The sequence below is a fragment of the Cardiocondyla obscurior genome, linkage group LG26, assembly GCF_019399895.1.
Source record: "Cardiocondyla obscurior isolate alpha-2009 linkage group LG26, Cobs3.1, whole genome shotgun sequence".
Classification (NCBI taxonomy): Eukaryota; Metazoa; Arthropoda; class Insecta; order Hymenoptera; family Formicidae; genus Cardiocondyla; species Cardiocondyla obscurior.
The window spans coordinates 1523465-1536014 of record NC_091889.1 but is presented as its reverse complement, the minus strand read 5'-3'; the positions used below and the strand labels follow the sequence as shown (position 1 = coordinate 1536014).

Here is a 12550-nt window from a genome sequence, read left to right as displayed (position 1 = left end):
ATTTTTCAAACAACGTCCGTTCGACGCTAAAACGCCAGTTCTAGTTTTATGAATTAAATACAATTAATAGCAAATGTAAATGAAAAAGAACAATACATAAGAATAAGTTTAACTTTTGAGTAAGTTAGAACTAAGTAAGGCTGAAGATTTATTGTTAAAACTCATTTATTTATCCAGTTGTTACTACATGTATAAAAGTGTATCTTCAAACGTTATAATTAAGAGTATATTAAAAAAAAAAAAAAAAAAAAAAAAAAGTTTTCGTTCGATTTCTAAAACTAATCAGCCTTGGTCACTGTGAATACTTAAACAAGTGACCGATTGGGAACACGGTGTAATGTCTAAGCTATTTGCCTTATTACGATAAAAAAACATTTGTTTAATAATTCTTTAATCACTTTAACAACTTGTTTCTATTTTATTGTAAAAAGGCAAAAAAATGTAGACAACATCACACGGTGTTCCCAAGCGGTCACCCATCCAAGTACTGACCGTGCCCAACGCTGCTTAGCTTCAGTGATCGGACGAGAACTGGCGTTTTCAGCGTGGAATGGACGTTGTCTGAAAATTTAATTTTAGTAACAAGTATATAATACAAGCACGTAGTATATACATGTATTAACAGAACAACCTATCTTGACATTTTCTAAAATCAACGATTTAAAAACATATTCTTTTGAGAAAACTATCGCGTTTTATTCATTAATATTTTAAGGACATATTATAAATTATCAAAATTGAAAATTTGCCGAGTAATAGATATATAAAACATTAAATATGGCGTCTATTACAATTCCGGCAAATCTTTTCTTCAGTTTCACGGGTAAAGACTAAGTTAATCAGAAAAAAAAACAAATCCTGTAGTATATTAAGCAAATGGCGATAGTTGCTTTTTTTCTATACTAATGCTCAGATCATTCTCACTTATGACGTCATAACTCAGTTAAATGTGCGATCTATTTCAGTCTTACAACTGAAACTAACTGAGATTAAACTGAATTTTTCTTTAGGATCTGCACAAGCCGGAGACCGTGTGCTTTGATGAGTATGTTAACTCGTTTCATAAAGACGACTCTCTGATTGGTTACGCGCAGTTATGTATGGTATGGGTGCAAGCAAATATATAAAGGTTAACTTTAGAATAAAAAAAGTAAGTAAGAATAAACTTCTAATAAATAATTTTTAATAGCAAATATGATCTTACATAAATATTGCTTCAGTTATGTCGTATCTTTTATCACGAGTGTAATCTAGGTGGATAACCAATAAAAATAGTGATTTTTATTTGGAGGACACTGGTAAGTATTTGTTGAACAAATAAATTATTTGTGTGCAATATTTCATAAATTTCTATATTTTGGAAGAAAACTGTAGAATGTGGGTTCCAAACAATTTAATAAATTTTAACAAAAATAACCAACCATATTTTAAAAATCAAGGGGAAAACAACAATACGATTAAAATTAGACCTATTCAAGTAATTGATATAAGACACGAGTTTTGAGAAACAACAGTAAATATTGATGTAAATTCAGTCCAAGATGTAGAAAGCCAACAACCGGAAAACAGAAAGAGAGAAGAACCAGAACTATTTGGTCATTTAATCAAACTCTTGCTTTAATAGAAGCCATAGAAAATCGATATGATGATATGCATCATGTGCTTTCGAACAATTATTAGTGAAGAACTCGTTAGTCACGAACTTGGAGATAAGTAATTATAATATTTGAAATGATATTAAACTTTATTTTACTATTCTGTAATCTCAAACCTTGGCTTATAAGTGTTTTATGTATGTATATACAACATGATATTATGTTGAACCTAATTGTCTCAAACTGTTCTGTTTAATTTTTAGTTTTCCGAAACAGTGTGCAAAGAAAAAAAAAAAAAATTAAATTTAGTTTGAACCTACAAAAATACAAAGGATGTAAAAAACTAGAAGAGGAAGAGGTCCCGTAAAATTTACTTTTTACGACAGATTATTGACGAGTTATTGGGCGATTCGCCATCGAATGCTAATTTACATTCTATAGACGTTATTGATAATGTGCAATCGCAAAATGGTGATAATGTCCAAACAGTTCAATCGCCAAATGTTGAAACCAATTCTGAAACGGCACAACTAAAGTCTGATAACTACTTGGAAAGTCCTTGTTCCAGTTCTAAATCTTCGAATACACCGAAAAGAAAAAATCCATCAATGGAACTAGTTAAAGTGAAAGAGATGTTTTTTGAAAATAAAATAAAAAAAATAACAGAAAAGGACAACAACAGAAAACATTAGATTGACCTTTATAAAGAAAATTTAAAATATAAGAAAGAAAAATTAGATTTATATAAATAAAAAATAAAAAATGAGAAAAAAAATAAATACAGGTGTTAAAGAATCTACATGATATTTTAAAAGAAAAAAAATGCAAAAATAGTTTATTAATTCAGTTTAATCAGTATTGTAAATTTTTTTTCTTTTTAACACGATAGATCTCATAAAGAACTTATTAACTTAATATGCAAAGTGTAATTTTATTTGAATGTAATTTATTTGCTTTAAGTAATGTGATGTGCAACCAATGATATAAAATATAATATAATTAGATTTTTTTGTGTATCTACAGATTGTAGTTCCTAATGTTGCCAAAATCAGTATTAAAAATTAAATTATATCTACTTAGAATATTAATTTTTTTTGTTTTTAAATTTTAGTTTTGTCAAATATTTAAAAGAGCTTAAGTTTTTTGTTTGTTTAAGAAACATGTTACTTTCATTTCTTAATCAAATACTTTTTTTAGCTTATTAGTTATAATGTAAGAAATACGATGTTACAAGTACATTTAATTAAACATTTTTGTAAAATTTTCATCTTTTTTTGAATGGTTTTCATTTATACAACTGACTTCTACATCTGTTACGTCCTCATCATGATTCTCACTATTATTATTTTCATTATTATCATTGACATCGAATTCGTCATGGCTGTTTAAACATATGTTATGAAGTATAGCAGCAGCCATTACACGTTTACATATAAATTTTATATCGTTATTTTTGAAAAATTTTAACCTCCTAAATCTTCCTTTTGATAAACCAAAAGTATTTTCGATGATAATTCTAGTAGCAGAATGGCGAAAATTAAACAGTTTTCGATTTGCGGTTAAATTGCCATCGTCTTTAAATGGAGAGATCAACCAATTTAAACAAGGATATGCCGAATCTCCCAATAAGAAGTTTTGACCTAAGAATCCAGACATACCCTTTTTGTACAAAGACGATTTTTTCAAAAGACGACTATCGTGAATAGAGCGTGGTTCACCGCAAAAAAAGGCTGATAATATTCTTTTCATGATCGCAAACTCTTTGTATAAGAATACTGTAATCCCCTTTTCTGTTATAATATTCGTAATAATATTTAGAAACTGTTCTTTTGATTTTTATGTGGCTCCCATCTATCGCTTCAACTACTCCATCAATTCCACGCAATTTAAAAAACTCAGAATTAACTGTATGCAATCGTTGACCTTTGGGCCATACAATATTTTGTTTGTTTTTACTAACTAAATATTCTACGATTTTCGTGATGATACGATGACAAGAGCTTTTAATTACATTGAATCTATCAGAGCATTGCCGAAATGTTTCTGTGTTACTGAGATACCATAGGGTCATTAAAAATGCTTTTTGTGCAGATGTCTTCTTTCTTCCAAAGTTACGTTGAGGTAAAACACGTTCAGCTTCAATCATATGGAAAATTTTTCGACAATACGAGTTAAACATTGTCATTTAATTGGTTTATTAATAAACTATTACGTTTACCGATTATTACGTTAACAGTTGATCGATTTAATGGAAAAAGCTCTTTAAATTCTTTATCATCGAACGCTTTCATAGTTTCCATAAAATTGGTTACTCGGTGTAATTTTCTTCTTACATAATTAGATAACTCTGAGCAATCAGAGGATGATTCGGAAGAAAACGAAACAAACTTATTAAAGTCTGAGGTACTCCAGTCTGACTCTGAATCATTTTCTAAAACCTAAAAATAAAAAATAATACATATATATATAAATATATATATATATAATTCATATTACGGTAATAAACGACTCTCCAAAATTACCTTTTCTTAAAAAAGTATAAGAATAAGCGCGAAATTAAAATAACTACAAAGTGAATAAAATCTCCCCAAAATTAGACCCTCGAAAAGAACATAAAATGTTTACTGTAGTATTGAGTACTCTCTATTATAGTTATGAGATCAAATAATTGCGCCAAGGAATCTAGAAATTTTTATACAGTAATAACCATGAAAAGCCGTACGAAAATAAACCTAGGTTTGTCCCGATGATATAACGTGGTAATGTAAAGAAGGAAAAAAAGCAAAAAGATCTTGGCGCTGCGAAACCAAATCTTTAAAATCTTAAATTACAATTTTGTTTTCTTTGCGTTGTGCTGCGCATTATTATATTTGGTATTGCAGCGCCAAGATTTTTGTTTTTTCCTTCTTTACATTACCACGTTATATCATCGGGACAAACCTAGGTCTATTTTCGTGCGGTTTTTCATGGTTTTTACTGTTTAAAAATTTCTAGATTCTTTAGGTTCTTGGCGAAATTATTTGATCTCATAACTTTAATAGAGAGTACTCAATATTACAGTAAACATTTTATATTCTTTTTCGGGGGTCTAGTTTTGGGAAAGATTTTATTCACTTTGTAGTTATTTTAATTTCGCGCGCTTATACTTGGCGCTATTGTATACCTTTTTTTAAGAAAAGGTAATTTTGGGGGAATTTCACTCATTTTGTAGTTGTAAAAATTTAACCGAAAACAAGTAATTTTAATTGTTTAAACAAGTTTTTTTTGCAAAAATCGATATCTACACAGTCGATAAATCAAGCATCATCTAGCGGTGCGAAAATAATAATAACACGCCACACACCTCGCTTTTTGAAATGACATAATATTTTAGGTTAATATATATGCCATTATAACTATCACCAGAGTCGATAATAATAAAGTCGATAAATCTATCTGCACCGTCTAACGGCGCGAAAACGAAAAGGACAAATTTTGGAAGACAATGATGACGACGTTTCTTAATTAATTATATTATTATTTTACTCTTGCAATCAAACTTTAAATCGCGATATCTTCGTTTGTAGATAACGCAGTGAAAAAATAAAAGCAGTTTTTTAACATTATTCGACCCTAATCTACACGATGAACCTGTGTAGAAAGCGATCGGTTCAGCCGTTATTGAGATCCAAACATTACGAATTTTCTCAATACGGCGTCTCGCGTATAAGAGGCACGGTAGTGCGCTGTGCCTATACTTGGCGCGAGGCACTACCGTGCCTCTTGATTTGTGTTACATATTTTCGTACCTTTATAATAACATTACAAGCAGTAATTAAATTTGTCATTTTCGATTACTCCCAATGAACATCTGTAACATTCAATGTTAAATTTACTCAGATTACGCGTTTCTTTTGATCAATAAAAAGTGACGTCATTACTTGAGTATAAAATACTCACATAACTGAGCGACTCAGATCACTTCAAACTAAGAGGAAAGCAACTTATGATGTAACATATTTTACTAAAACTAATTTTTCAAACAACGTCCGTTCGACGCTAAAACGCCAGTTCTAGTTTTATGAATTAAATACAATTAATAGCAAATGTAAATGAAAAAGAACAATACATAAGAATAAGTTTAACTTTTGAGTAAGTTAGAACTAAGTAAGGCTGAAAATTTATTGTTAAAACTCATTTATTTATCCAGTTGTTACTACATGTATAAAAGTGTATCTTCAAACGTTATAATTAAGAGTAAAAAAAAAAAAAAAAAAAAAAAGTTTTCGTTCGATTTCTAAAACTAATCAGCCTTGGTCACTGTGAATACTTAAACAAGTGACCGATTGGGAACACGGTGTAATGTCTAAGCTATTTGCCTTATTACGATAAAAAAACATTTGTTTAATAATTCTTTAATCACTTTAACAACTTGTTTCTATTTTATTGTGTAACACGGTAGTTTCCGGTCCGGAGAGCTCGTCGGAAGTTAGGGTACGAGTATAAAGAAAACCGAGACTTGGGTTAATTGGAAAATAAAGAATTTATTAACGAAAGAACGAAAGAATATTTAGTTGAAATAATACACTTAAACTACGAAAAGGAAGATATATACAGAGATAAACTTAAGAATAAATTGTCAAGAAAAGCGGCTATCTGCCGTGAGCTGGATTTCCAGAGATCGTTAGTGCGGGTCGCTTCCGGTCTTATCCTAGGTAACAGGCCGCGTCGGTTATTCAGGTTTCCGCGGATTACAGGATGGGCCGCTCGGGCCGTGTCGGACGCACGGGCTTCGCGTTCGCGAGTCGGCGGCGCGGATTACAAATCAGGCCGTGAGGGCCGTGTCGGACGCACAGGTTTCGCGTTCGCGAGTCGGCGGCGCGGATTACAAATCAGGCCGTGAGGGCCGTGTCGGACGCACAGGTTTCGCGTTCGCGAGTCGGCGGCGCGGCGACTTAATTCAATCGTGCGTCGGAACGTCGGGGGCCGTATTGGCGCGACTATGCGAGAGAGAGACGGGAGCGCCCGAGTCTCGGGAGGGTCGGCGTCGAGGACGGCCGGGAGCGCCCGGTCAAAGGAAGGCTCGGGAGCGCCCGAGTCTCGGAGATGTCTTGTGGCGAGGACGGCCGGGAGCGCCCGGTCGGAGGAAGGCTCGGGAGCGCCCGAGTCTCGGAGATGTCGGTGTCGAGGATGGCCGGGAGCGCCCGGTCAAAGGTAGGCTCGGGAGCGCCCGAGTCTCGGAGATGTCGGTGTCGAGGATGGCCGGGAGCGCCCGGTCAAAGGAAGGCTCGGGAGCGCCCGAGTCTTGGAGATGTCGGTGTCGAGGATGGCCGGGAGCGCCCGGTCAGAGGAAGGCTCGGGAGCGCCCGAGTCTCGGAGATGTCGGTGTCGAGGATGGCCGGGAGCGCCCGGTCAAAGGAAGGCTCGGGAGCGCCCGAGTCTCGGAGATGTCGGCGTCGAGGACGACCGGGAGCGCCCGGTCGGAGGAAGGCTCGGGAGCGCCCGAGTCGTCAAGAGCGAAGTCGGTTTCGGAGGCCGGGTGAGCCCGGTCGAGGAAGTCTTGAGAGCGCCCAAGACCTGGAGGATCGGATGCTGGGGTGCTCCCCAGCGCGGAACAAGGTGCCTCGTCTGCGCTCGAGGCAGCTTATATACCCGTGTGTTCGGGAGTGGGGGCCCCCACTCCCGAACGGTCGGGTGGCGGTGCGCGGTGTGGGCGGTTGGGCGGCCCATGTCGCCCGTTGTGAAAGTCCGCGCTACTCGCCGCGGGCGGCTGGCCGGCCCGTGCTTAATTTAATCGTGGACGGGACCGCGCGATTAATTTGGGCGAACGGTGGTGGTCGCGGCGCGGGGTCTGAAGTTACCTGTTCGTGGCCTCAGGCCACATCACCCCCTTCTTAATCTGATGCGTCCTCCGGGAGTTTTCGAAGTAGTGATAGACGGCCGTCCGGGGCGAAACGTAGCAGCCATCTCCCAGTCGAAGTTCGGGCTCGCCATTTCCTGTTCTGGCGGATGGCGGACATCGGCACCGATGTGTACTCTCCGTCCGGTAGTTGGATGGGTACTGCGAGCGGGACGCCTGGCCTTGCTGCCCAGCCTTTCTCGCGTACATATGCCGGCGGAGTTGGTGGAGGAGCCGCTGGTGGTGCTGTGGGCTGTAGTAGCCCTATCGCGAATGGAGGCAGTGGCATGGCGAGCACTGCGGACATTCCCGTTGACGTGGGTCCGGTTGTTTTGCCGAACGTCGGCGAAACCGATGTTGCTGGCACCTCCCTCGGGTCCGCTGGTAGTACCGCCGGTGCTGGTGTTGGCGGTACGGAGGTGACGGTTGGTTCGGCCGGCCGCGTCCCGTGCTCAACGGTCCTGCTGCTGGTTCCAGGCCTCGTGGCTGGGCAAGATGGCCGCGGTTGGTCCCTGGCAGCCGTGATGTTTTCTATCCCGGCTATGTCCACGATCTTGGATCTTGGTGGTCGGATCGTTCTCATCTCTCGTATCGTTGGTCCGGCTGGTGGTGGTGGACCGCGAGATCTTATTGTCAGAACCTTCGTCGGTGCCGGTGGTACCTTCGGGAGCCGCTCCCGCTGTCGGCTCGCCATGGCCCTCGCCTCGCCACGTGGTGGCTCGGTCGCCATTTTCCTTCCTTGGCCGCTGCTTGTGTTAGATCGGCCCGGCATGGCAGCCGCCTTGGTAGCATCGGCTGGCTGCGTTCCTGGCTTTGGCGTCTTTTTACTCGATCCCGGGCCCTTTCCTGGCTGCCCGGTAGCCGGAACGTTGACAGCTGTCTTGGCGGCCGGGACCTCGGTTGGTCGGAACGGTCCTCGAGCCCTCCGGGATGTTTTTGGAAGTGCTGGTGGAGGTTCTTCCAGCCAGCGGGTGCGTCTCTGTTGGCTGCTATCTCCCCGCTGGATACTCGTTCCTACTCGCGGCACTGGGTAGCGTAGGCTCGGATCGACCGGAGGAGGTCAGGTCCCCGGCGGCGGACTGGCCGGCGGCGAGTCGCTTCCTTCGCTAAGACTGCCGAATAACTCGCGTAATTTTTCTCTCTGCGTCATTTTGTCGCTCGATTGCTCGACTGATGGCTGTTCTGGTCGTGCACGCTTTATATATCCTAACTGTGGGGGTCCCTTGGCCGTGGATTGGCCGGGTCGCGATGGTGGGGGATCCGGCTTTAGGTCCTGAATGTGAATTCGGCGCTGCCAGCGCCCTCGGCTATCCCGGAGGTCCACAATAACTGGCGAGTGGAATTTTGCCACTGTAAACGGGCCCGAATATTTTGGCGCTAATTTCGCGTTGAAGCCTTCGCACTTTCGTGACAGTGGGTGTTCTTTTTTCCACACGGCGTCGTTTATTTGGGGGCGCCAGTCTCGTCGTCGTAGATTGTAGGAGATTTCTTGGCGTTGAAATGCTCGAGCTAGATTAATGCGGACGACTTGAAAAGCGTCTTGCAGCGCGCGCTGAGTTCGGTGCGGTGTCGTTGGCGTGGCATGCCGGCGGTCGTCGGGGTGCATGAGTGCTAACTCGCGTCCATGGTTCAGGAAGGCGGGTGTAAATCCAGTCGCATCGTGCTGAGCGGTGTTAAATGCGAATTGTATGGGGCCCAACTGTTCGTCCCAGCGTCGGTGATGTCGTTGCGTGTATTGCGCAATCATCGTCTTGATGGTGCGGTTAGTCCGCTCGACCGGATTGCATTGAGGGGTGTAGATGGGCGTCGTGCGATGCTGGATGTGCCAGGACGTCAGCAGCCGTTTTAGTAAGTGAGACTTAAATTGTGTGCCGTTATCCGAAATTACCTGGTCAGGGCACCCATGCCGGTACAAGATTTTTTCTGCTATTGCGGTGGCCACTGCCCCGGCGGTCGCTTTACGTAACGGCTGGAGTTCCACCCATTTTGAGAATCGGTCCTGCATGACCAATAGCCACGTGTGGCCCCTCCGAGAGCGGGGCAAGGGTCCGATCAGATCCATGGTGACTTGTTGCCATGGTGCCGATACTGGTGCCGTGTGTAGTTTCCCGGCTGGCTTCGTAGGTGACACCTTATAGGCGAGGCAATTCTTACATTGTCTTACGAAGCGGGTGATATCGCGAAACATGCCCGGCCAGTAGAACAATCTGGCCATGCGGGCAATGGTTTTGGCGATGCCAAAATGTCCGGCGCTCACGCCCTCATGATGCCGGGCTATCGTCTGTGGTCGCTCTGGTTTGGGCACGCACTGTTTCCACTGCGTCGCTGGGTCGACCTCCTTAAAATCTAATTCGTGTAGGATGTGACGGAACAGGCGTCCTCCTTGTTCTCTGTAGTCGGGGAAGTTCGCTGAATTTTCCCGCACTCCGTTGAGGATACGTTGGTACCAGTTGTCGGAGGTTACTGCCTCGGTGCTGGCCACGATCGGCTGTCGGGAGAGTGCGTCGGCCACTTGATTGGCCGCCCCTCGTCGGTAACGTACGTTGAAGTCGAATTGCTGCAGCTCGAACAGCCATCGCCCCAGTCGTCCAGTGGGCTCCTCCAGGCGCTGCAGCCATTTCAATGCCTGGTGGTCGGTGACTACCGTGAAAGAATAACCCTCGACGTATCCACGCATTTTTCGTATACCCCAGACAACCGCCAAGCACTCCAGTTCCGTGGCGCTGTAATTTTTCTCCGCCTTGTTGAGTGTGCAGCTGGCGTACGCAACCACTCGTTCTCCTTCCGTCAAGTGCTGTGTCAATACTGCGCCGAGGCCACTGGTGCTAGCGTCCGTCTGGAGCACAAAGCGGCGAGTGAAGTCCGGGCAGGCCAGTACTGGCGCCGTTGTTAGTGCGGTTTTCAGGCCGGTGAACGCCTTCTCCTCGTCAGGGCCCCAATTCCAACGGGCATGTTTCCTGGTAAGACGTGACAGCGGGGCCGCGATGCTGGAGAAATTTTCGATGAATCGGCGGTACCATGAAGCCATGCCCAGGAACTGTCGTACTTGGCGGAGGGTTGTTGGTGGTGGCCAGTTGGTTACGGCTGACGTTTTTTCCGGGTCGGTGCGTATACCCCGGCGATCAATTATGTGTCCCAGGTACTTTAACTGTGGTCGGCAGAAATAACATTTCTCTGGATTTAGGCGTAGCTTCGCATCACGCAGGCGCTCGAAAACTGTCCTTAAATGGTCTAGATGTTCATCGAACGTACGGCTGAGGATGATAATGTCGTCGAGGTAAACCAGTGCCCACGGCTCAAATTCGGGACCGATCACCGCATCCAGGAGCCGCTGGAACGTGGCCGGCGCTGAGTGCAGTCCGAACGGCATGACTTTGAACTGCATCAGGCCTCGGCCGGGGACCGTGAATGCAGTGATCGGTCGGCTTTCTGGTTCCAGTGGCACCTGCCAATAGCCGTCCTTCAGATCCAGCGTAGTTAGGTATCGTGCTCCCCGCAACTTGTCGAGCGTGGCATTAACCTGAGGCAGCGGGTATGCGTCTTTTTCGGTCACTTCGTTGACCTTACGATAGTCGATGCAGAACCGATACCGGCCGTCCTTTTTCTTGACGAGCACAATTGGCGAACTCCATGCCCCGCGGGAGGGTTCGATAATTCCCTCTTGCTCCATTCGGTTGACTTCCTGATTTATTACCTCCTGCATGGCTGGGTTGCGTGGGCGGTATCTCTGTTTAATTGGTTGATCGGTTTTCAGGCGTAACCGGTGAGTAATTTTATCGGTAGGCCCGTGCACATCTCGGAACTTGCCAAGTTCTACCTCGAGAAAATGTTTGAGGCGATCCTCCTCTTCTGGTGTTTGCGTGGCCAACCCGGCCTTGTTCAAACCGCATGCTTGTTTCAGTCGAGTGCTGCCAGGTGGGATCCGCAGAGTTAAACCGATCCGTTCCCAGAAATCTATCCCTATGATCATGGGCGTGCGAGCGTGCGGCATGATTGTAAACTCGTGCTGGTACGTCCTCCCTTTATAACAGACTGGAAGTTGCAGACTACCGGCGGTCTCCGTGGTTTCTCCGTCCGCCAGTCTGACCTGCTGTCGATTCGCCCGCCGACGATGGCCCAGGTCTTCGGCCAACCTTGCTACCTCGGCATTGACGCATGACAGCTCGGATCCCGAGTCGAGTAATGCTTCAATCTCGTTGTTCCCGAGCATAATCGGCAGGTGCGGCCGGGGCCGAAACCTTAACTCTGGCTGGTGCTGGGCCGGTCGGCGTGGTCGACGCCCCCGGCCCGTTGTGCGTTTCCCGTCAACGGGTGGCAATCCCTTGTTAGAACGCCGTCCTTGCCACAACGGGAGCAAAACTTAACGGCGGGGCGTCGGCATTCGGCTCTGGTGTGGCCTCGTTGCTTGCAGCGCCAACAGCACTCTTCTCGGCTATAGGCGACGGCGGCAGCCACTGCCGGTGGTCGACTGGCTTGCTGTTTCTCGGTATGTTCCCTCTCTTGGCGTTTGATATCTTCAAATTCGGCTGCCCGGTTAGTGAGGTCCTCCAAGTTGCTCACGTCTCGAATTCGGATGTATAATTTGTATTCGGGCCTCATATTCTCGTAGACTCGATCCAGGACTTCGTCGGTGGAAAGGTTCCCCGCTCGACAGGCCATGGTTAGCAGTGCGGTAGCATATTGTTTGAACGGTTCTCCCGCTCGTTGTATTCGGCCGTGTATTTCTCGCGTGAGCTGGGCCCGATATCGGTGGGGCAGGTAATAGTTCCGGAAGCTCTTCTGGAAATCGGCCCAACGTTTCCACTGTTCCTGGTTATTTCGGAACCAGAGCAAAGCATCTCCTTTTAGCATCTCGGGTAGCCCCAGCAGCAAAAGGTCCCCCGGGTAGCCGTATGCTCGCTGTAGTTCCTGGATGCGCTCGAGAAATGCAAACGGGTCTCTTCCATCGAAGTGGACGCCCCACTTTCTAATTTGATTGATGACTTTCGCGTGATCGGTCAGGCTGACAGATTCGTCCTCACAAGGGGGACTCGTTTCGGCCCGACTGATGGCGGCACCCTCCATCCGAGCTTCTGGT

The 12550-nt window shown here is 44.5% G+C and overlaps 1 protein-coding gene and 1 non-coding gene across 2 annotated transcripts in view; one reads left to right on the top strand and one right to left on the bottom strand.

Moving 5' to 3' along the window:
* The window catches only part of LOC139112070 (uncharacterized), a 28539-nt gene extending 26252 nt beyond the window's left edge, over positions 1–2287 (top strand). Inside the window, exon 6 of the mRNA XM_070672856.1 lies at positions 1982–2287. Within this exon, the coding sequence (XP_070528957.1) occupies positions 1982–2287 (306 nt within the window). The remainder of the gene's footprint in view (positions 1–1981) is intronic.
* Positions 444–562, bottom strand: LOC139112122 (5S ribosomal RNA). Its single transcript, XR_011547328.1, has one exon. It is a non-coding gene; the product is annotated as a 5S ribosomal RNA (ribosomal RNA).
* Positions 2288–12550: the final 10263 nt, after the last annotated feature.